Source organism: Panthera onca, chromosome D3 (genome assembly GCF_046562875.1).
Source record: "Panthera onca isolate mPanOnc1 chromosome D3, mPanOnc1 haplotype 2, whole genome shotgun sequence".
In the NCBI taxonomy this organism is placed as follows: domain Eukaryota; kingdom Metazoa; phylum Chordata; class Mammalia; order Carnivora; family Felidae; genus Panthera; species Panthera onca.
In genome coordinates this window covers 17,479,475-17,503,495 of record NC_138350.1, presented here as the reverse complement: position 1 = coordinate 17,503,495, position 24,021 = coordinate 17,479,475, and the positions used below count along the sequence as shown (strand labels likewise).

The 24,021-nt window shown below is 53.5% G+C and overlaps 1 protein-coding gene across 1 annotated transcript; it reads left to right on the top strand.

The window, feature by feature from the left end:
• Window positions 1-452: 452 nt before the first annotated feature.
• On the top strand, window positions 453-24,021 carry GLTP (glycolipid transfer protein). Its single transcript, XM_078435676.2, has 5 exons — window positions 453-704; window positions 16,957-17,015; window positions 18,050-18,183; window positions 20,871-21,021; window positions 22,858-24,021. Exons 1-5 carry the CDS (start codon window positions 602-604, stop codon window positions 23,038-23,040), a joined length of 630 nt encoding a protein of 209 aa, XP_078291802.1. The 5' UTR covers window positions 453-601; the 3' UTR covers window positions 23,041-24,021.

The following is a 24,021-nucleotide window of genomic DNA, read 5'->3' as shown; positions in this document are numbered from 1 at the left end:
TGGAGGACAGACAGGCTCTGTTCTTGGGGAAACAGGTGTCCTCGGGGGCGCTGGCTGTGTTGGGCTGTAAAGTTGGGCTGGTAGGTGAGTGGAGTTGTGACCTGGGCAGCTCTACGCCCCCATCAGGCGAGGACCCGGCCCGAGCCGGTCCGCCCGGGTTGGGGGCGGAGGGGGAACACGTCGCCGGGGCCGCAGGGAACGCCCGCAGAAGGTTCACCAGGGAGCGGCTCACCTGGGCGGACCTAGACTGGCGAGTCCGCGCGCTTTCAGGCCGGACTGGCCGGCCCCGCCCCCTGACCAATGGCGGCGGGGAGGCGGGCGGCGACGGGCGCGGATTGGACGGGCGGGCGCGACGGCGGGCGCGGATTGGCGCGGGCGGGTGGGGGCGGGGCGGCGCGTCTGGACGCTTAGGCGCTTGGCCTGCGGGCGGCGCTGAGCGCTCGGCTACGCGGGCGCGGCGAGGGCGGAAGTGGCGACGCTGGCGTCCCCTGAGTCTGCGGCGGGCGTCAGTGACGGCCCCAGCGCTGACGGCGGCGGCCCGGGGGGCGGCGTGGACGCCCGCGGCGCCGGCTGGGGCATCACCGCCGGCCTCGACCCCGAAATGGCGCTGCTGGCCGAGCACCTGCTGAAGCCGCTGCCCGCGGACAAGCAGATCGAGACGGGGCCCTTCCTCGAGGCGGTGTCCCACCTGCCGCCCTTCTTCGGTGAGCAGGGGTGAATGGGGGAGCCAGCCCGCAGCTCTTCTCCGGAGCGCTCCCAGATGCACCCGAACCCCCTTCTCCCGAGCATCCTCCAGCCGTCCCTCTCCCGGACACCCCAGATCCTATTTCCCCAGGCACCCAAGACCCCCTTTCCTTACAGGCACCCCAGGTTCTCCCTCTCCCGGACACCCCCAGATCCTTCGTCTCCTCCAGACACTCCACTCCTTCATCTCCACCACCTCACACTCCACCGTTTCCTTAAGATGCCCACCCCCCTCCCGCGCGCCAGTTCTCCACTTCCTTGGGCTCCCCCGATCATCCCTCTCCCCCAGACACCCCTGACACTTCCAATCCTCCCATCTTCCCGAAAGCATCCCGCCCCTTCAACCCCAAATCCTGTATCCCTCACCCTATCATTCCCTTCTTGCTTTTCAGAGTGGCTTTCAACTCCCTCCCCTTAAAATAACCCTCCCATTCCATAAGCCCTCTCTTTTCCTTACATTCTCCAGCCTCCCCCTCGCAGGTGTGAACCCTTCTTTCCTCAGAATTCCCCCATTCCAGATCAAAGACACCCCACCCCTGCACCAAGGGAGGAAGGATGAGGAGGGAGGTTTTGAAGAGGGATTCGCGAAACTCTGGCACCCCTTTCTAGGGGGAACCACCTAAAGTGTTTCCTCCATTTAGAACAGGGGTCAGGTCAGGGGAAGCTGCTTTGTGGGGTGACGTCAGACACAGAGTGCTTGGCATGGGCTCTGGAAGAAGCCCCTGCCTCATATGGCAGGTCCAGGAAGGCTGTGGGAGCGTGAGGAAGGCAGTCGCTAAGCCAGTTTCAGAGCATCTTTCCTCACCTCCCTGAGCCCAGCCCAGGCCCTGGATGGAAAATGGGAAATAGAAGACAACACCACCCACCGCTGCCTTTTGCCTTTCGGGTCCTGGCTAAAGGTGCAACCTGACCCTTCCATGTGGGCTTGCCCTGCGCCTTGCCCTGCTCATTCACTCGGTGGCCTTGCAGGAAGATACCCATCCCCAGGACAGAGTTCGGCTGTAACCCACAAACTGACAGAACCTTAACACTGACCTGGGGCTGAAGAGATCTGGCACACGGACAGCCACTCCCGTTACCCCTAAGTGGGTGGTCCCCATCTGTGAAATGGGTTTGCTGATCTCTCAGGCTAGCTGCGAGGGGGTAAATGTGTGTAAAGCTGTGAGGCCTTAAATGCCAAATGGATCTTAGCTGCGGGGGCAGCAGTTATCGCATCAGTTCCTTGGTCCAGTTTTGGTTCCTTCACGTAGTAGATGATTAATCAGGGTTTGAGTGAGTGCAGTCACCTGGTTTGTATGATCCTCAGACCTGGGTTAGCAACCTGAGAGCAGGGTCTCGGACTTTTATGTCCGCAGCTGCACCCTCAGTACCCAGAACAGTGCCTGGCACATAGTAGGTGCTTAGTCCATCCTCATGGAGTGTCTGAAATGTTCTTATCGGTTATCTCAGTGTTGAAATAACACTGACTCTCCAGGCAGGGGCTTGGGAACTCACTGGCTTTGGCACTGAGGAACTTTTTATTTGCATGCCTCCCCCCACCCCCCACCACCTCTTGTTCTGTGAACATTGGCAGGACTCAGCCAGCTTGCCCTGGACAAGGATTCAGAATCTGTTTAAGCTAATGGTTCTCCACTGAGGGCGGTTTTGCCCCTCAGGGGACAGCTGGCAATGTCTAGAGCCATTTTTGTTTGTCACAGCTTGTGCGTGCGTGTGTGTGTGTGTGTGTGTGTGTGTGTGTGTGTGTGTGTGTGTGTTGGGCGGGGCTGGGGGGGTGGCGTGCAGGGAGGTGCTGTTGGCATTCAGTGGGTAGAGGCCAGGGATATGCCGCAAAATACCTTACGATGCAGAGGACAACTTCACCACAAAGAATTGATCCAGCCCCAAATGTTTGCCTTGTCGAGGTGAGAAACCCCAAGTTAATCTCTTTATCTTCGGCAAAGGTGCCCGTACTACGGTTCTGCAGTTGGGGGGACCCTCACCGGATGCGATCATCTGGCTGCTTTTAGAGGAGAAGGGACGGTGGCCCCTGGAGCCAGCAGGGCCAGGATGCCAGGGCTGAAGAGCATCCCCTCCTCCCTTCCTCTGATCTGAAAGGACCCTTGTCTTTGCTGTGAGCCATGTGCCGTGGGGCAGCACATCTGTTGACAGAGGCCCCACTTATACAGAAGCCTCCGTGGGTTGGCCCACACAGAATAATTCTTAGCCCTCTTAAAAGAAAAAAATGTGATAATCCATTTTGAACCATTTTGCTTGTCTGGGAGAAGAGTTTCTCCTGAGGATTTCAGTTTTAGGAGGATGCTCCCACCAGTGGCTTTTCTCTGGGACTCAGGGGTCCGTTGAGATCCACCATGGGCTCTAACACAGGGGCTCTGTCTCATCTTGGGGGCGTGTGGTCACCTGGATGGTCCGGGTGGCTTGCGTGTGTCTTCTTGAATGGGACAGGTCTGGCTTAGTGGATGCAAGAAGTCTGAAATAGGTTGTAGCCACGCTTCCCTCTAAATCAGGGTCTCTCCACCATGGCACAGCTGACGGTTGAGGCAGGATCATTCTTTGTGGTGGGCGCTGTCCTGTGCATTTAGTGGCATCCCTGGCCTCTACCTACTCGATGCCAGTAACACCTCCCTCTCCCCAAGTTGGGACAATGACTTGTGCGAGGAGACAAAATCTGGTGTGAGAACCACTGTTCTTCATATAAATAGGGCAAAGGGCTGAAAGCTGTTTTGTTTTGCTTTAAACGTTTATTTATTTTTGAGAGAGCGCAGGTGGGGGAGGGGTAGAGGGAGGGGGACAGAGGATCCCAAGCAGGCTCCTCTCCGGCAGCAACGAGCCCGATGTGGGGCTCGAACTCACGAACTGCGAGATCGTGATCTCTGAGCCGAAGTTGGGAGCTCAGCCGACTGAGCCACCCGGGCGCCCCAGAAAGCTGTGTTTTTAAAAAGTATTGAATGCTGTAAGGAAGATCTGTGTATCGAAGGAAAAACTTTGCAAGAAGAAATGATAAATAAAAATCTCTCTGTCATCTCTTGAGCACTTACGATGTGCTAGTACTCTAATCCTCTCAGAACCTTTTGAGGTCGGGTTTTTTGGTTTGCTTGTTTTTATTTTGAGAGCATCTCTGTTGACATTCCGAAATACTTTCCTATTGGACTCATTTTTGTCCGTCTTAAGGGAAAATGCATAAGTTGCTTTTTTCCGCCCACTATATAGCATGACCATCTTCCCATGCCTGTCACCATTTGTCACAGCTGCTTAGAATTCCTTTGTTTGAATGTGGTCATCCTTTAATTAACCAGTCCCCTGCTGTGGGCCATGCACATCACTTCTCTCGTGGTCTGCTCTCGTAAACAACTCTCATAAACAACGCTGCAGTGAACATCCTCGTATGTGTTTCTTTGTGTACTTCTTTCATTATTTGTAATTTTTAGAAGTGAAATTGCTGGGTTGAAGGATGCGAAAGCTTTTAGAGCAATCACATTTCTTTCACTTTTGTCGGGTGTGGTTTGTGACAGAGTTGGTCAGCCCGGGTGAATGCTGATTCCTCGGGCTGCGGGTCTGGTGTGGCTTAGAGCGTCCACATCTTGGGCTAGCCCTTCGTCCTTATCTCTGGCCTGAACCTCTGGCGTGGTACAGGCTTTACTATGTCCACTTAGAGTCCAGCCCCTTGTCCGGCTTCTTTCTCCACCTTGACCCAGTAATTGGATCTCATGTCTGAGTGATCAGCTTGCGACTGACTTCTGTGAGGCTTGCTCTCTCATCTTTTAGGTCAATTATGCAGCAATGTTCTACAGTACTAACAATTAGAGGGTGGAGGCAGTGGGAGAGGGGGAGGGAGAGACAGGGATGTCATTTCATCTGGTCACTCCCTGCCTGGAAGCTTCGGTGGCTCCCTATTACCCCACCTTGAAATCTGTGTTGTAGCCTCTCTGGATGGCTTGCAGCCCCACGAGTGGTGCCGTGCCATCACTTGCCTCTGCCTGGCACACCCCTCCTCCTTTCCAGCCTACCACCTTCCTTTGGCCTGGCTGGGCTCTGCTTATCCCTACGGGAAAGTCACCTCTTCCGGAAAGTCTTTCCTGACTCCCTTAGACTACCACAGAACCTATCACATTCTGTGACTTTGAGCTATTTCAGCGCCTGGCCCCAGGTGAGCTGGTGATATTTGCTGAGTGAATGCTTTTGGTTCCATTCCCATGTTTTTTTTTTGTTTTGTTTTTTGTTTTCTGGGTTCTTTCTAGAAGAAGTTTTGCTTTTCTCTCTCTTTCTGAATTAAAATACATAACTCACGGGGCGCCTGGGTGGCTCAGTCCGTTAGGCAGCCAACTTCAGCTCAGGTCATGATCTCAGGGTTCGTGAGTTCGAGCCCCACGTCGGGCTCTGTGCTGCCAGCTCAGAGCCTGGAGGCTGCTGCAGATTGTGTGTCTCCCTCTCTCTGTCCCTCCCCTGCCCCCGCTCTGTCTCTCTCTCAAAAATAAATATAAACATTAAAAGTTTTTTTAAATAGTAATAAATGAATAAATTTGAAAAAATACGTAACTCATAAACCGTACCCATGGCAGACATGACATTATTAACCAGTCACGATACCGCTCTCTCCCTTCTAGTCTAGACACAGCCTCGGTGTTTTTCTTAACACGCTGTTCCAGGTCTGTCGGACGTGGTGCATGAAGCCACGCCTGTCTGTTCTCACTGTTTAGGGAGAAACTGAAGATGCAGAAGCTGAAGGGAATGATCTCCATCTCTCAGTTCTTGACATCCACTTTCTGGGGATGATTTTTCTTCCTTCAGATCTCTTATGTCATTAAATGGACGTTCAGAGAATCAGGCCTTACAGGTATCTGATGCTCATTAAATAGTCGTAGGGGAAACCCCAGAAAGAGTGATTTCCCATCCCTTTGGTTCAGTGCTCGCTCTATTTGTGGGGGGAGGGGGGGACAGTGGCAGCCCAGAAGGACAGAATTATCTTCTTGTTATACAGCCAGAGAAACCGAGGCCCAAGAGGTTAGGTGACATGCCCAGGGTCACACAGCCAGGGGGCAACCAATGGAGCCCAGCCACAGCTCAGGTCAAACCAGAACTCGGGCCTCAGGCCTCAGGATTCCTTATGCAGTGGTCTTGGCCATGTGCCTGCTTGCTGTCCTGGCTTCCTGTCCGGCAGAGGAGAAACCCCCTTCTGCCCCGCGTGGAGCCACCTGCATGGCCACTAAAGAGTCCAGGGGGCACAGTGACTGGTTCAAGATGCCGGAACCCGCAAACCAGATATGCAGCTTTCCTCCCGGGTGTTTGCCTCGTAATCGGCCCTCCAAGCTGGGCCCCGTAACCCTTGCTCATTTGAATGCAAATTTGAATGACTGGGATATAGAAGTCACCCAGTCATCCCAAACAGGTCAGCTTCTCCTGTAATTGGAACATGGCGTTAACCGCCTGAGAACCAGCCCCCTTAACACCCCTTGGCCTGGGAGTAAGAAGTTCCCCTTCTTTGAGGGAAGTTATCTGCCCCAGGGCAACAAGTACCTTCTGGGACTCGGGACCACCTATCAGATCTCTGCGGTGTTTTGTTTTTTAAGTTTATACAAGTTTTAAAGCTAATATCGCAAGAAAGATGAGCAAGAAACTGGATTGAACCGTCTTACTCTAGCAGCTTAGTTATCATTTTGGTTGAGTGTCTGTTGAAGGCTGGATTCTGTAGGGACCGGACATAGACTGTATGCCTGTGAGGGACGCTTTTAGAGGAAACTGTGTCCCTGTGGGAGGAAGAAGCCAAAAATACACTTTCTGCAATTGGGTTTTGCAATTTCGAAACTGCCAGGAGACTCTTACTGGCTGGTAGTGCCTTTGCAGGTAGTGGGTGGGGGCCCACTAGACTTTAGGAGCACCTACTGTGTGCCCGATGTCCTTCTGATGTGTCACGCTCATGATCTCACCTGGCCCAGGGAAGATCTGAGTGACCCCTGTTGAAAGAGCTGCCGCTGACTCCTGTGTTAGCCGGTTGTGTCTGTAACAGCTGTGAGTTGGCTGCTTTTGAGGCTCAACTGGGAGAAGTCACTTTGAACTTGGGTCCGCTGTCTGCTGAAGGCCTTGCTCTGAAAATCATAGGTAGATGAATGGGAAGAAACACGGGCCCTGGCGGCAGGCCGAGCCCACGCGAGCTTGAGTCCTGGTTCCACGGTGCCAAGGCTGTGTCCACGCCTAAGTTCATCCCCTCTCTAGGCCTCCAGCCCCGACTGGGCTTGGCCTCCCAAGAAGGATGGAGGTGACCTTCCCAAATGATTTTGGTGCTCAGCGCCCAGAATCGCTCCATCTTTGCCCAGATAGGACGGATGGCCTCAGGCCTTCAGACACTGCCACACAGCCCTTGGGAAAGAAACAAAGATTTCCAGAAAGAAGCTGTCTCTCCCATCTGTGGGTCTGGTGACCGACGGCCAGGGCTGGGGCCAGCTGCTGGTCTGAGACCGCTCCAGCACCCTCATTTATAACATCCAAAGACCAGCGCGGAGCACAGACCACCGGTGCCCGCCTGCTTCGTCCTCCAGTGACTGCGAGTAGATCCTCCTCGTCCCCATGTTCAGAAAAGTCTGGCCCTGAGGTCAAGGACTGAAGTCTGGCTTCTGCTCCCAGAGGGACTCAAATGGAGAAGTAGGAGGGAAAGTGTCCACTCTGTCTCTTGCTAGCTCATCCAGGCCTGCCTCACCTCCAGCACAGGGCTGCTTGGAGGAACAGTGCCCCACTGCGAATCCCTCAGGGGCAGAGGTTGGGCCCTCCCGGGGCCCAGCAGTGCAGCTGGCAGAGCGGAGTTGTCCAGAGGTGTCGACCTGAAAGGGAATGGGAAGAGCGAGTGACAGAGGGCTTTGTAAAATATAACGCACGACCCTGATCACAGCTAGCGTGACTCCTGTCTTGAGTGGCGCCCACGTACCGAGCTTTGAATGAGCCTCTGTCTCATTTCTAAGCCTTCTCATGACCTTACGAATTCGGAAGGAGTAGCACCATTTTACAGAAGAAGAAACCGAGGTTCCGAGTGGGGAAGGGAGGTGACCAGGTCGGCACAGCTGGGAAGTGGTCCACGGGGCTGAGAAGTGGGCTGGCCCTGTGATAAGGGAGGGCAGCACTCAAAGACCCGGGAGGTCTTACTCCGGGCAGAAGTAGCCCCGTTTCTGGCCCTTCCACGCTGTTTGGGAGTGGGGGAGGGGAGTGCTAGGAAATCCCCATCTGGCCAAGCAGCGCTGGTTTCAGTGAGCCACCCGGAGGGGCTCTGGTCTTAGGTTTCATTGTTTCAGTTTAAAAACCGCCTGGGTGGATGTTCACTCCTTTTGTTGCTTTCTTACAGTGTTACTTGTATCGGGGCTTTCTTTTTTTTTTTTTTTTTTTTTTTTTTTTTTCTCTTTTTGGTTAGCGTGTTAACTGTATCTGAGCTTTTAAGTCATTACAGCTGATCTGCCCTCTCCAGGGTCCTATAAAAACCAGCCAGCTCACACTTTCCTGTGCTCGGAAGTGATTCATTTTCTGCTGTGCTGTTCCCCCAAGTTCCCTCACTCCACTCTCGTCTGAGAGCCCGTTTTTTTTTTAATGGTCTGGAGTACATTTGAAGTCCTTATTTTATGACAGGAGGTTTCCTGCTAATTGTATCCATATCCATCAGTAGGCTCCACTTTCTCTCCTCCCTCCCTTACTCTCTTTCTTCTGTGATTTCTTAGTCATTGGGAGCCTTCTTCTCTGGATTTCCTCTCTGAAGAAAAGCTTTGTCTGTTGAGAAAGATGAAAATGATGTTATAAATAATAATAATAATAATAAGCATAAAGAATACTTTCTTTTTTCCTGAGCATTTACTAGGTGCCAGAGACTGTGCAAAGCCCTTTAAACAACACCTCGTTTAAGCCTCCCAGCGACCCGATGAGGTGAGGTCCTGAGGTGGGGTCCGTTGTCGGCCTCGTTTTACCAATGAGGAAGCCGCGGCTCAGAGAGGTTAACTGATTTCTCCCAGGCCACACAGCAAGTAGAGAAAAATGAGTTTCCCAGCCACATCCCCACTTCAGGGGTGGCTTTTGTTGAAGGGGACAACTGTGGACAAAGGGAGTTGGCATGCCATTGGGGTGATTTTTAATTTATAACCAGTGTTTTGGATTGGCTTTCTTTTGTTTTGTTTTTAAATATTTATTTTTGAGACAGTGGGGTGGGGCAGAGAGAGAGAGAGAGAGAGAGAGAGATGGAAGAACCAAAGCGGGCTCTGCGCTGACAGCAGAGAGCCCGACACGGGGCTCAAGTCCAAGACCCACGAGATCGAGATCGTGACCTGAGCTGAAATCAAAGAGTCGGGCGCTTAACCCTCTGGACCACCCGGGTGCCACAGGATTGTTTTGTAAACATCCTTTCCTCTTTAGACAGTAAAAATTTTAAAAACGACAATTCACACAACAATAAAATGCCTTATCTCGAGAAGTCTTAGTTTTACGAAGGTGGGCATTCTCAAAGCAGGCCTAGTACACACCACATACCTGTGGATTAATAAATGATTCACTTCCATCGGCTGTAATCTGAGTTCCTCCCATTATCGTCCTCGAAAAGCCAGGACCTGTAAAGTTAATCTGCCTCGTATCTTTAGCAATGGAACCTAATTATCCAGCTACTGAAAAAAAAAAAAAAAAAAAAAAAAAAAAAATTGAATTTGAAATAGAACCTTCCTAAACCAGGCTCCTAGCATCCTGTTCTTCCTTTTTGAAGTAAGTATTGGTTGGGGTCGGGGTTTCCATTCTGAATCACACAGGCTGAGAGCAAAGCCTTGTGTCTAAGAAGAGGAGTGCTTTTTATTCCTCTGCCAAAATTGTTCCTGAGATGGAATGAGAGGGGGGTCCAGGCAGGGCAGTTCAGTCGCCCCGTTGCCCAGTGTCCGGCAGGTGTCGTGGGGAAGCTTGCATATGTGCTGTGGTCGTGCTCAGAGCGTTCGTAACAACTGTTGCTTTCCAACCACGTTGAAGCCGGAAAAAGCAGAAACGAGTCTGATTCTGGGTGACATATGGTGACTGATGGCTTGTGGGGCATTCTGCTCTCTGGGCAACCTCCTTATCTGAACCCTGGTGAATCCCAGGTAGGAGGTTGTCCAGCCAGAATCGTCACGGAGGTCATGCACAAAATGCTTGACCTTGAAGCTGACCCCCTTCATTATTTGTTTCCCAAGTATCTAGCAGAATGAAAGCGCTACAGAGAAAGCAGGAGGGAGTGGTGCTCCTTGCCTGTCAAGAACAATTTCTTTTCCATTAGGCAACTTGGTCCTGAAAACCTGAAAATGCCACGTAGAGCCATTTAGTGAAGGGTTCAGGGGGGCCTGTGAGGTTACTGGCTCACACCTTTATCATAATTCCTATCATCGATGATGGCCCTATTTAGAAAACCGTGTGTGGCTTGGTATACGAAAGCAGGGACATTTGTGTTACATTTTGATGCGTTTCATCCAGAGTGGTTGAACCAGAGAAGGTTGGGGCATTCGTTACATTAGACAGCTAAAAAATATTTCGCCGTTTTAATTTTATCTTCTTTTTATTGTCAAGGTAAGACATTTTGTTGTTCTATGTTATGCCATTTTTCTATCAGGTTCGGCTGTTTCTTATTGATTTATCAGAGCTCTTTACATATTAAGGATAATTATCTTTAGTCTATGGTTTGTTTCACAGACCAGCCCTCCGACCATCAGTTTGTTGTTTGCCTGTGATTGGTGATGGGATATCTCCTCATGCCGCATGTAAGAGGTTTCTGGGTTTTGTAATCAGCTTTGTGGTATTTTCCTTATGCCTTCTGGATTGAGTAGCGTGCTTAGAAAAACCTTCCACACCAAACAGAAGTGGCCATTTGCCACATATTCCAGATAACCAAGGCTTATCTGTATTCAGAATCTGTGCCCATTAGGAGTGGTCCTATGGAGTCAGACGTTGGAGTTATAGCTTATTCTTTCCTTTCTTCTTTCTTTCTTTCTTTCTTTCTTTCTTTCTCCCTCTTTCTCTCTCTCTCCCTCTTTCTTTCTCTCTTTCTCCTTTCTTTCCCTTTTTCTTTCTTTCTCTCTCTCTCTCCTTTCCTTTTTTCTTTCCCACTCTCTCTTTCTCTGTCTCTCCTTTCTTTCTTTTTCTCTCTCTCTCTCTCTCTCCCTCTTTCCTTCTTTCTCTCTCTCTCCTTTCTTTCCCTTTCTCTTCTTTCTTTCTTTTCCTCTCTCTCCCTCTTTCTTTCTCTCTTTCTCTCTCTCTCCCTCTTTCCTTCTTTCTCTCTCTCTCGTTTCTTTCCCTTTCTCTTCTTTCTTTCTTTCTTTCTCTCTCCCTCTTTCTTTCTCTCTCTCTCCTTTCTCTTTTCTCTTTCTTTCTTTCTTTCTTTCTTTCTCTCTTTCCCTTTCTCTTCTTTCTCTCTCTCTCTCCTTTCTTTCCCTCTCTCTTCTTTCTTTCTTTCTTTCTTTCTCCCTCTTTCTTTCTTTCTCTCTTTCTTTCTCCCTCCCTCTCCTTTCTTTCTTTCTCTCTTTCCCTTTCTCTTCTTTCTTTCTCTCTCTCTCTCCTTTCTTTCTTTCTCTCTCCCTTTCTTTCTCTCTCCCTTTCTTTCTCTCTCCCTTTCTTTCTCTCTCTCTCTCCCTCTTTCCTTCTTTCTCTCTCTCTCCTTTCCTTCCCTTTCTCTTTCTTTCTTTCTTTCTTTCTTCCTTTCTTTCTTTCTTCCTTTCTTTCTTTTTCTCTCTCTCCCTCTTTCTTTCTCTCTCTCCTTTCTTTCCCTTTCTCTTCTTTCTTCCTTCCTTCCTTCCTTTCTTTCTTTCTCTCTCTCTCTCTCCCTCTTTCTTTCTCTCTCTCTCCTTTCTTTTTCTTTCTTTCTTTCTTTCTTTCTTTCTTTCTTTCTCTCTCTCTTTCCCTTTCTCTTCTTTCTTTCTCTCCTTTCTTTCTTTCCCTCTCTTTTCTTTCTTTCTTTCTTTCTCCCTCTTTCTTTCTTTCTCTCTTTCTTTCTCTCTCTCCCTTTCTTTCTTTCTTTCTCTCTCTCTCTCTCCCTCTTTCTCTCTCTCTCCTTTCTTTCCCTTTCTCTCTCCTTTCCCCTTTCTTTTTCTTTCTTTCTTTCTCTCTCCTTTCTTTCTTTCTTTCTCTCTCTTTCCCTTTCTCTTCTTTCTTTCTCTCTCTCTCCTTTCTTTCCCTCTCTCTTCTTTCTTTCTTTCTCTCTTTCTTTCTTTCTCTCTCTCTCCCTCTTTCTTTCTTTCTTTCTTTCTCTCTCTCTCTCTCCTTTCTTTCCCTCTCTCTTCTTTCTTTCTTTCTTTCTTTCTTTCTTTCTTTCTTTCTTTCACGGAGAAAGAAACTTTCACAACTTCCTTTCTCCCTGGAGGTAAGATGAGGAACTAGGAAACCATCCAAACCCCCTCCCTCCCTTTTGGCAGAGGGCTTCTGGATGGCATTTTAAAGAGCCTGTTTGCTGACAACAATAAAAACCAACTTGGAGGTATATCTGCAAAACTGGTAAAACAAGAAAGGTAATTTTGGGGCACGGCTACATTCCGTAGGAAAGGTAAGGCTGGGTAGTGTCACAGTCTGCCCAGAGCAGGGGCCAGCCTGAGTTTAAACTATTCAAAAGGCCACCATGTGCTTGGTGATTAAAATCATCTTCTGGTTTTCCTGTCAGAGTACTCTCCTTTTTGGTGAGTTCACCTGGCTGGGAACATTCTAGAAAGAAAGGTGAGGGAGAAGTGGAACCAGCCCTGGTTCTGTAATTACGTCTGAGTGCCTGGCTTCCTCTTTGTGACCCTAGGCAAGTCCCTTGACTTTTCTGGGCGTGGTGGCCTTGGACGGCACCAAAGACAGACAAGCCTGGAACATTCAGCAGGTCACGTTGAAGCAGGTTTCAGCCTCAACTGCGCCTGCACACGGCACCTGTGGGCTGCGGACAGTGAGGGACCTGAGCCCGGCACGGTTAAGTCACTCGTCCAAAGTCACAGACCTGGGACCTGAACCCAGACCAGCAGACCTCAGAGCACCACACCGCCTCCTCCCTGCTCCCAGGTGCTCCGAAACTGACCCCGACGTGCGCGTCTATGTGTGCACAGAGATGCCTCTCCTGCTGGAAGTGGACTCTGGGGTCAGCCTCCCCACCCCTCTCTCCTGGGGTCCGCCCACTCCCCTCCCCCCCACCCCCCGCCGTCCCTCTCAGCTCCTCCTCCGCTCCCCGCTCCAGAAGTACACGTAGGCCCTGCATCCCTGCCCTCCCCAGTGGAGCAGAAGCCGTGTCCCTGCCTGGTGGCCACGGCACACAATAGCCACTGCTCCCAGGGCCCTGCTCCTGCTGACCACAGCGGCCTCGTGACCCGCACAGCGCACTGTCAGGAAAACGCGAAACAAAAAGCCTTTCTCCCTGCCACCGGGGCAGGACTGCTCAGAAACTGCACAAGAGCTCTTTTCAGAGCGGAGGAGGCCAGATAACATTTTTCTGCGTCTCTGAAATGCATGCTCAATGACCTGTGTCACTGGGACAGGCCGGTAAACCGCCCATGGGTGGTTGGCAATGACTGGTTCCGGAGCCCCGGGTCTGTACGTTCTCCCATGGAAGGTTCTCCTCGACTCGGCCCGTAGCGGGGAAAACGATCACATGCGGACCGAGCGCTCAGTTGGCACGTATGATGCCTCCGCACGTCGCGCAGCCCCCCAGGGCCGGTCTTCCTACGTTCTCCTTTATCAGAGAAACTGGGGCCCCATCCCCTCCCCGTATCCTCCGCCATCTTGGTGGTATGGGTGCCTCTAGAACCATGCGTGGGGTCAATCGGCACCACCAGTGGGTGGATAGAAAGTGGGACTGGAGGGAAGTTTCCACCGTCGGGCCACTCATTCGTGCCACGCATGCTGGGCACAGGGGGCACAGGGCGGGGGGGAGGGGGGGCCCAGGTGACCAGGTCCCTGCCCTCTCAGAGCTCAAGTCCAAGGGGGAGATGGGTGGTAAATAGAATGACACGTGGAACCACAAGCACCATGAAACGGACTCGGAAAAAAAGTAAAAGGAAAAGATACGACTTTATGAGCAAAAAAAAAACCCCACAAAAAACACAAGCCCTGACATTTCCCCCAGCATGTTAAATGCGACAAGTTTTTTCCTAATTTTTAAATGTTTATTTATTTTTTGAGAGAGAGAGACAGAGACAGAGTGCAGGCAGGGGAGGGGCAGAGAGAGAGGGAGACACAATCCAAAGCAGGCTCCAGGCTCTGCGCTGTCAGCACTCAGCCTGATGTGGGGCTCAAACCCACGGAACCGTGAGATTACGACCTGATCCAAAGTCGGACACTTAACGCACTGAGCCACCCAGGTGCCCCGACAATTTTCAAACATAAGGTAAAATTGAAAGAATTTTAACAGTGCATATTTGCACACCCACCACCTGCATTCTGCCATTAATATTTTACTGCACCTGTCTATCCATCCATCAGTTCACCCTGTATCTTTGGACATTATGCGTTTTTGGAGGATGAGGACATGAAGCCATCAGCCAGAGCTGAGGAGCAGTCAGTCCCCATGCAGCACATCCAGGGGACCCGCCTGGCCCCTGTGAGGGTCAGCATTGGTGACCCCTGGCTGCACAGTCAAGAGGGAACAGTCGCTGCGACTGGCTCGCTTGCATTACTATTTAAGTCCGGAACGCCTTGTCCTTCGCGGCAGCCGGTAGTAACGTGCTCCAGGGTTAGCAGATTCCACGACCGTCCCTGCTGGATGAAGTCAGTGGTGCGTCAGGCAAGATGAAAGATTGGGATGGGGTAGTTTGGGAGGCCGTCTGGACCCCCAGCCCAGCACCCGGGAGCCGCACCTGCATGGCCCCGTGGAAGGCGGTCTGGCCCCACAGGCACGGGGGAGAAGCCCAGTGGATGACGGAAGGCTGGCCAGTCAGCCTGAGGATTCTGTGCCTGAAGCCTGCCCTGGGCCTGACGAGGGGCCTCAAGAAGGCAGAGGATAGAGGGATGTGGGTACGGGCCAAGCGTGTTCCCGTTGGGCAGAGATTCCTCAGGGCCCGTGGCTTCTGAGCACAGCTGGCTGACGTTTGCAGGACCACGGAGCTTGAAGTCGTGAACGTGGTAAAAATCCATCTTAACCGGGCACTCTGCCTAATGCGTCCAGTACATGGTTTTTTAATTCCCGTGACAGTCCTATGAGTTAAGTACAATTACTGCCCCATTTGACATGAGAGGAAACCGAGGCACCCAGGCGAGGAGACTTGCTCATTCAAACAAACCCCATCTGTCTGGATGCCTTCCCCACTTTCTTTCCACTGGCTTCTGGGGTATTTCATTTATAGTGTCTAAAGCTGTTTCCCCAATGCACCTCTTTTAACAGCTGTGCTTGGACTGTTCCAGATGGCTGGCCAGGTGTGCCGGGTCACCTTGGGTGGAATTCAGTCTGCAGCTGCCCCTCCCCCAAGCCTCTGCTCCCGTGCGGTCAAGGTGGCGTGCACACGGAGGCCCGTGCCTGACCTGCCGGGCGAGGAGAGTCTGGCATGTCCCTCCCGTGGGTACCCACGGTGGCCTGCTCGGGCGTCTGTGTCCCCGGGGCCCTGTGGTCTCTGGACACAGCAACGAGGGGGGGGAGAATGTGTTGGGGGAGCACAGCTGGCTTCAGGCTCTGAGGGTGAGGGTTGCGCTGAACCTGCTCACGAGGGAACCAGCTCTTCCCTGCGTGTTTCCTCCATGCCAAGCCCTCAGCAAGAGGCTCTGACCTGTGGGGTGTCTCAGGTCCTCACGACAGTGCCAGAGGGTCACAAAGGAGGGAAAGGAGGGGGGCAGGCTGCTCAGAGTCCCAGGCCCCGCCCATTTCGAGGTCTGCCTTTCATGGACTCAAAGGTGTCACTGGCGGGGCGCCTGGGTGGCCCAGTTGGTTGAGCGTCCAACTCTTGGTTTCTGCTCAGGTCACGGTCTCATGGTTCGTGAGTTTGAACCCGGAGTCTGGCTCCGTGCTGGCATAGTGCAGCCTGCTTGGGATTCTCTCTCTCTCTTCTTCTCTCGCTGCCCCTCCCCCACCCATGCTCTCCCTCTCGCTCGCTCTCTCGCTCTCAAAATAAATAAACTTCAAAAGCAAAGACAAAAACGGTGTCACCAGTAACACCAAGAAGGGAAAACCCCCTCCAATTAAGAACATTCCGATTGCAGACATAAACAAAACGTGTGCCTTGGAGGTGGGTTCTTTCAAGTCCTGCCCGCGGCATCTCTGATCGGTCCTGCTGCCCCACTGGCTAGATGGGAAGGCTGAGGCCAGTGCCTGCAGAGCAGGGTGGAGGTTGAGCCGGCGTCCCTCACACTGTGTTAAGTGACTGGGACCCCATTGCTGACATGTTCTCCTGGGCTCTGAGGCTGGGTCTCCGAACCGTGGAGCCTCTCCGTCGCCAGTTTCTTTCTTACAGGCTGGTGAATGAGAAGGTCATTAAAAAAATTTTTTTTTAATGTTTATTATTTATTTTTGAGAGAGAGAGAGAGCATGAGCAGGGGAGGGGCAGAGAGAGAGGGAGACACAGATTCGGGAGCAGGGGCTCCCGGCTCTGAGCTGTCAGCACAGAACCCAATGCGGGGCTCAAACCCATGAAACGCGAGATCATGACCTGAGCCGAAGTCGGACCCTTAACCGACTGAGCCACCCAGGCACCCGAGAAGGTCATTTTTAATCAATCTGGCCCTTCTGCCTCATAAGATTCCTCAGACTGGTCTATTAGCAGTGATCCGCCTTGTTGGCCAAGAGGGCTTTCTCAGAACATTATTTCTGCAAGGTACTGTATACAGCTGTGCTGATCAATAAGGTAGCCACCAGCCACGTGTGCTATTTACATTTCAATGAATGAGAGTCAAGTAAAATTACAAATTCAATTCCTCAGTCACACCACATTTCAAGTGCTCGGTAACCACATGGGGTCTATATTAATGCAGATCTAGAACATTTCCATCACTGCAGAAAGTTCTGGGCAGTGCTGTCCAAGAACAAAGGGCGCTGCGGATAAAAGGATTTGCCCCCTAGATATTCCAGTTGGATTTTAAAGGCTCTGACAAGTCCTGCAACAAGAAACTGGTCTCACCTGGAGCCCACCGCTCCAAATTAACTCGCCCACAAGCCTTCTTACCACCTATAAACAGCTCCGCTCATCCCTAAACACACCAAGTGAACTGCCTTCCTGTTCCCAAGCATCTGTGGCCTATGGAGTTCCTGAATCTCCTCCTTGATGGGAATCTGAATCTCTCTTCTGGTTTTGTCCCCAGATTGCCTCGGGTCCCCAGTGTTTACTCCCATCAAGGCAGACATAAGTGGCAACATCACGGTATGTACTTGGCCCAGCAGCCACAGCCCGGAACCTCCACTGGGACTGTGAACCTGCATTAGTCACCAGTGCCCTGCTCCTGGCCGCAGGCTCCCCAGGTTGAGGAACAGGAAGGAGACGTGGAAAACAGGCTTGGCCCCCAGGTCATCTGGCCCAGGGCTCTTGGTGCTCCTTTGAAATCATATACCCCGCAGTCACAGCCTGACGGGGATGACAGTCTGAAGGGTTGACCTGGGAAGGAACCTCCTGGTTCTTGTATCCACCCCGACCAAATAAGAAGTAAACTCCAAAGTCCACGGGTGCATTGGCTCGGCCCTTCCCCCCTCCCCATTCCTGGGTCATCCCCTGGACTGCCGTCACCCAGCCACTGCCCTTCTCCCCGTGAGGATCCACGTACGGCCCGGCCTGCCGCTTGGCCACGCTGGATTGTCTCATTTTGTCAGCCCAGCGGCCCTTTGAGGCTGGTCTGTCGTTATCCCCATTTTACAGACGAGGAAGCCGGGGCTCGGCAGGGTGGAAGGGCTGACCTAAGGTCACACAGCAAGGAAGGAGCGGAGGTGGGATTCAGATCCAAACTGCCTGGCTCCGATTCAGGAGCCTTGTTCCCGGACATCTTTGAATCCCAAAGCGACCGTCCACTTCCGATGCTCAGGGTCTGAGGCGCCATCGATCGTGGTTGGCGAGCATGGACCCTGGAACCGGTCTATGCCGGATCCCGCTGCCAGCTATCCCTTCCCCTGTCTGAGCCTCGCTTTCCCCACTGCAAACGGGGATCATGACAGCAACATCAGGACCACTGGGAGGATCAGTAGAGCAGCGCCCACAAAGGGCTTTGCCAACCCTCCCGGCTCACGGAAGGTGCTCGGTAAACGTGAACAGTCATGGTAGTTACAGTCACGTAGTTACCGGCACAAGCCCCTGCTGCTGGTGCTGGCGCGGGTGGGAAGGAGAGGGGTGCTCCCCGACCAGGCGTGGGGGACGGCCGTCCGTGGGGACGGCCTTTCCAAGGGAGAACCCCGTGTGCTCTGTTTCAGAAAATCAAAGCTGTGTACGACAGCAACCCGGCCAAATTCCGGACCCTGCAGAACATCCTGGAGGTGGAGAAGGAAATGTACGGAGCAGAGTGGCCCAAAGTGGGAGCCACGCTGGCGCTGATGTGGCTGAAAAGGTGATGGGCTTGGGTGGCAGGGCGTGTGTGGCCGTGCAGCCCCGGGGGCCCTGCTCTGCAGACTAGGAGTGTCCAACCCTACTGTTGCCCTCCGAGGCCACCCCCGTTCCTTTCACGTGTGTGAAATGCTGAGAAAAAGTGCCCAAAGGGCCAAGGCCCCCCTGCTGGTGATGCTCCCTTTTTCCAGTCCCATCAGAGGCATAGCAAGTGAGTGCATACTCTAGATGTCGTTCTAATCGTTTTTTTTACGTCTGATCGTATTTCGTGTGCTGTGAGTTAGGTGTGGTGATCATCCCCATCTCACAGGGGGAGGCCACTGGGGCTCTGGAGGCCAAATAATGTGCCCAGGTCACAGGGTCAGAGCTGGACCCCAATGGCCAAGCACAGTTGTGCAGGTTGTACGCTGCACAAAGGTGTCCTATCTAGGGCTGGTTGCATCATGCACGTGCCAGGTTTGACTTTATGGGAGCTTCTTGACAGGAATACAGCATCTTGAGGAGAAGGCACTCTCTCTGATTTGCACAGAATTGTCCCATGGGCTGGAGGCAGGGTACCCTGATAGGGGATTTGAACCCAGACAGTCTTACCCCAAACTTGAGAATGCTCATAATCACTATATATATATATATATATATATATATATATATATATATATATATATATATATCATCCTTCCAGCAGATACTTGACCCCACATCCAGTTGTTCTCATCTCACAGATAAGACCACCGAGGCTCAGAGAACCCGGGCAGTTGGCTGGCTGAGCTCACACAGCTCTCTACCAGCCACAGAATTCTCCTTTAGCTGTGTAGACACCACTGGCAGCTGCCATGAAGCCAGGCACATACTCCGCCCCACGGATGTTCCTAGTGTTGCCCTCTCTTGGGCCTGGAGTCAGGAAGGGTGCTCCTCCCCTGTGTCTCTCCCCAGCCCCAGCCGGCCGCGTCTCCCCACCACATACTTCTTCGGTGAAATGGAACAGAGAGAGTCTCCCACCTGGAGGGCGCAGCCGAGGACGTCAGGGGGGTGGGTGGGCTGCAGTTAACGCCCTCACAGCATGTTTTAGGGACCACCCCCACCCACTTTTGTCTCTCGGTGAGAGACTCACAGGCCTGGGTGAGGCCTGCTCCCTGGTTCATCCATCGGCAAGTTCTGCCGGTTTCTTAGGAGGAGCAAGGCAGATGGTGATGTTCAGCTCGGTTAGATTGTTCGTGTCCCGATCAGACATGGGCAGAGCCGGGTGACTGGGAGGGCGGGTGAAGGGAGATGCCAACTGGCTGAGCACATAATAAGCACCTGCTGTGTGCTGGGCCTGTGGGATGCCGCATGGAACAAGTGGGGTCCCTCTTCAGATACCACAGCCTGAGTAGGGTATCTGGCTGGTGGGTGCATCCTGACAGCAGGGTAGCAGTGCCTGGAGCAGAGAGAGGTCAGGGAGGGCTTCCTGGAGGAGAGGTGCCAGGCAGAGTCTCTGGGACTGAGCAGGAGGGTCCCAGGAGGACGAGGCCTTGGAGAGGTGGGAGGGCAGGAGAGACCCGGTGCCTGCTAGTCTGGGAGGGTCTGGTCTCACAGGTTCTGGATGTGAGGCAGGAGCAGGGAGGGACCAGGTGGGATTGGACAGAGGTGAGTCCCAGCCTGATCGGGGTGCTGGGGAGCCACCGAGGGCCATGAAGGTGTTCAGCCACAGGGTCAGATGGTACCCCACCCTGGCTGCTGGGTAGAGGGCGGTCATTAGGGCTGTGGGGAGGCAGGGGCTCAGCAGAGGTGGCCGAGCAGGACAGGGCTGGGATTGTCCCCTGGGCTCAGTCCCACAGCCCAGGCTGATCCCTGATGGTTAAGGGCTCTGATTCAGGTATGGAGGACTTCCCTTTACCTCACAGGTGACAAAGAGACCCTTTAGTCCCAGTGCTCCTGCCCCTAAAAGCCTCCCCTCATCCCCCGCCAGCCTGATCCCCACCTCTCTGCAGGGAAGGAACAGAGCAGCTCATCCAGGGACTCCGGGGGGGGGAGAGGGAAAGATGGGGAAGGAAGGAGTCGGGTTCCGGGGTCAGACAGTGGGGTTCGCATCCTGGCCTTTGCCTGAGCCTTTCGGGGGTGCCTCGATGTTCTCCTCTGTGAAACGGGCAGGTTGTGCCAAGCCTAGCCTCCTGGGGCCGAGGGAGCCGGAGATGAGATGCCGTGCATTCAAGGGCCTGGAGGAGGGGCTCAAGCGGCCACTGGAGGGTGTAGACAGTGGCTCGGAGCGGTGGTGAAGGCGGGGCGTCCAGGCACAAGGCGGGCCGGTCAGTGTGTCCACAGTCCGTGGTCCGCGAGCTGACGCGTGGCGGGGGCTGGCCGCGTGGACACAGAAGTGGGCAAGGCAGGCCCAGACCCGGCCTCGTAGACCTCGCAGCCCGGCGGGGAGCGCGGCCAGCGGCCAGCGGCCAGCGGCAGGTCTCCTCTGGACAAGGTGCCCGGGAGCTGCTGCGCTGAGCCGGCTGGTCACGTTACACATAAGCGGGGTCGAAGCTACCACCTGAGGAGTGACCACCACCGGGAGCGTGTGTGCGCGTGCGTGTGTGCGCGTACCCGCGGCTCAGAGCGGGCGCTCGGGTCCAAGTGCGTCAGGGTCTGTGCAGGGGTGTGCCGGCGGCGTGGCGGGTCCGAGCGCGCCCGGTCCTGAAGCGCCGTCTCTCTCCCTGGCCGCAGGGGCCTCCGCTTCATCCAGGTCTTCCTCCAGAGCATCTGCGACGGGGAGCGGGACGAGAATCACCCCAACCTCATCCGCGTCAACGCCACCAAGGCCTACGAGATGGCCCTCAAGAAGTACCACGGCTGGATCGTGCAGAAGATCTTCCAGGTGGGCCGGCCCCCCTCCTGCCACGGCTTGGCCGTGGCCCTGGGCGACCCGGTTGGGCCCAGCTGGGCCTATTCGGGCTGAGGCTGGCTCACGCAGGGGCCCTGTCACGTGCGCTCGCCCAGCCCCACCTGTGGCCGCGGTGGGTGTTGCCAGAGCTGCTCCGTGCTGTTTCCGTTGAGTGTCCCGTGACGCCTGACCGGGGGGCTGTGGGAGCAACCCTGGCGGAGACTCTTGAAGACCGAGGGTCGCTGGCGGGCAGGCCTGTTTGGCCCCTTGGATTCTGCCCGGATCCTCACCCCGGGAAGGGAGGGGAAGAAGGGCTCCTGTACCCACCGGGGCATCTGCTAAAGAGACGCGGGTCCACAGGGCTCTTGGTGGTTTACGTTGGGGTGACATTAGCCAGGGTTTCTGGAAGTGGGGCTTCAGCACCAGCCTGGTTGCCTGGGGGCCCCCAGGATCGCCAGCTGAGAGGCCCATCGGGAAGATGTCAGGAGGTCCTTGGGGTGCCCCCCATGCTGTCTCTGGCTAACTCTCGTCTCTTGGCCCCTCGTCTGGCCCAGCCTGTCCTGGCCACCCTCCCCTGCAGCCCATCCCCTGTCCCCTGAGAACCGGGGTCCAACAGGCTGGTCTCTTTCCCACAAGGCACAGGCTGGGTCAGGAGCCAGTCTGGGTACAGGCAGGAAGAGCTGGGCCACCTCTGGCTGTCCCCCCTGGTGGGGCTGGGGGCAGGGCCCAGGTGGGTGCCATGAAGCCCTGCTCCCCCCCCCCTGCCACGCTGTGTTGCCCCCTACAAAGTCCTTGCAACCCGCACCTGAGTGATAACAGCATGTCCTGTGTGCCTGGCCCAGGGCGGGCTGCCCACACATTCTACTCTTCACGAACGCACATCCTCACCTCCATTTCATAGATGAGGAATCTGGTGCTCAGAGAAGTTGGTTAATTATCTCACTCAAGGTCACACAGTACGATGCGGTCTGGGATTCCACCTCCCTGAGCCTCAGCATCGTCATCTTTCAAATGGGTGTAAACTAGGCCTCACCTCCAAGGGTTGTAGTAAAGATTAAAAGAGTTAATATGTACAAAGTGCTTGGTGCCTGGTTTACACTCAGTAAATCAAAGCTTTACTGCTGCTGTTCGTATGCATGATTTTATTATTTATAGCCACCCCAGCCTGTCTAACTCCTAGCCTAAGCTTCTGACTCAGCTGCAACCTTTTCTTTCTGGCTCTGCAATTCTGCGCGTTACCTGTTCTCTGTACTTTTCAAGTGTCAGGGGAGCCTTGAAATTTAGGGACGTGTAGCCCCACCCCCCCCGAAGGAGAAAAGAGGCCCCTGTCCTTGTCAGCAGCCCTCTCCCCTGGTCCGAAAGTGCGGTCTCTGAAGAAGCAGTCCATCTTCTCCAGAGCAGGGGACCCAGAGGGAAGCGGCTCGTCCATGCTGAGCACCTACTGTGTGCCTGGTGCATGCTGAGTACTTTGCACAACCTCCTTGATCCTTACGAGAGCAACCTGATGCCCGTGGGTGCCATTATCATCCCGATTTTACAGATGAGGAAACTGAGGCTCAGAGAGGCTAAGTAACTTGCTCAAGGCTCACAGCTAGTCGGCGGCACAAGCTGGAGTTTGAACCCAGGTCTGTCTGTCCCCGAAGCTGGTGTCCTTCCTGCTGTCCCTCACGGGGGTAGAAGGGAACACACATCTCCCTCTTCCTTTCCCTTCCGACACCATGAGTAGCAGGGACCTCGGGGACACCCCCTCCCAGAACCCCACTGTGCCCCGCCTGGCGGCCCCTGCTGGTCCCCTAACTCTGTGCCCCCTCCCCTCTCGCCCGTCTCAAGGCAGCGCTCTACGCGGCACCCTACAAGTCTGACTTCCTGAAAGCGCTCTCCAAGGGGCAGAACGTGACAGAGGAAGAGTGCCTGGAGAAGGTCCGTCTCTTCCTGGTCAACTACACGGCCACCATCGACGTCATCTACGAGATGTACACCAAGATGAACGCCGAGCTCAACTACAAGGTGTAGGCACGCGCACCCCAGCAACCGGCTAACCCGAATCACTGTGAATCAAGCTGGCGGGCCGCCCGCACCGGCCCGCGTGCCCCCACCCCGGAGCGGCCCAGAGTCCGGCCGGGGTCTGCAGGGGCCGGGCGGCCCAGGTTTTTATTTTTAAGTCATTTTTGGGGGTTTATCCTCACGGAGCAATAAATAACGATCCTACTTCCGAATCTCCTTTGAATTTCACAGCAGCACAGACTGACTTTATCCCTTCATTTCAGTGTGGGAAAGATCAATTAATGTTTCTAATCAAGTTCTAAGGTTTGTTTTGTTTTTTTTTTTCTCCCCCCACGCGGAGCGTAACTCTGGGGGAACTGTGTGTCATACCCCTCCCTTGAAAAAGAAGCATGTGTCCTTAGGATCTGGCTGAATGATGTTTTGGGTATTTTAAGGACCATGAGGAGTTTGATCTGAAATTACACAGAGCCCCTGTTGTGGGATTTTTTTTTTTTTAAAGCAAACTGGCGTGTGTTCTCATGTGGTTTGCACAGCCCGACCTCACAACAGTCATTAAAGATACTGCTCTTTCTTACTGTCTTTTGCCAGACAGTTTTTTTATAGCCGAAAGCAACCAGCAAGCCTTTGATGGCCACGGGGAGGGTTATTTTAAAGCTATCAGGCACAAATGAGTGGCCCTATGTGACTATATTTGCATTTTTCTGCATAGTTATTTTCTTCAGGGACAGCTTTTCCAACCTAAGAAACTACCTACTGTGTGAACTCTCTCAAGGGGGAGAGGATGAACCCTCCATCTACTGAGACCCAAGAAAAATGCCTCGCTGCCTTAACTGTCCTTCTTGGCGCTAAAAAGAGCTGTATTTTTTAAAGTGTTGGGGCGAACAGAGCAGCCCCAAAAGAATTGATGTGTGTTAAAACCCACTGAGGAACAATTGGTGATTTTTATGCAGAGACTAAATGATCCTTAATAAACAAATCTCTATTTTGGAA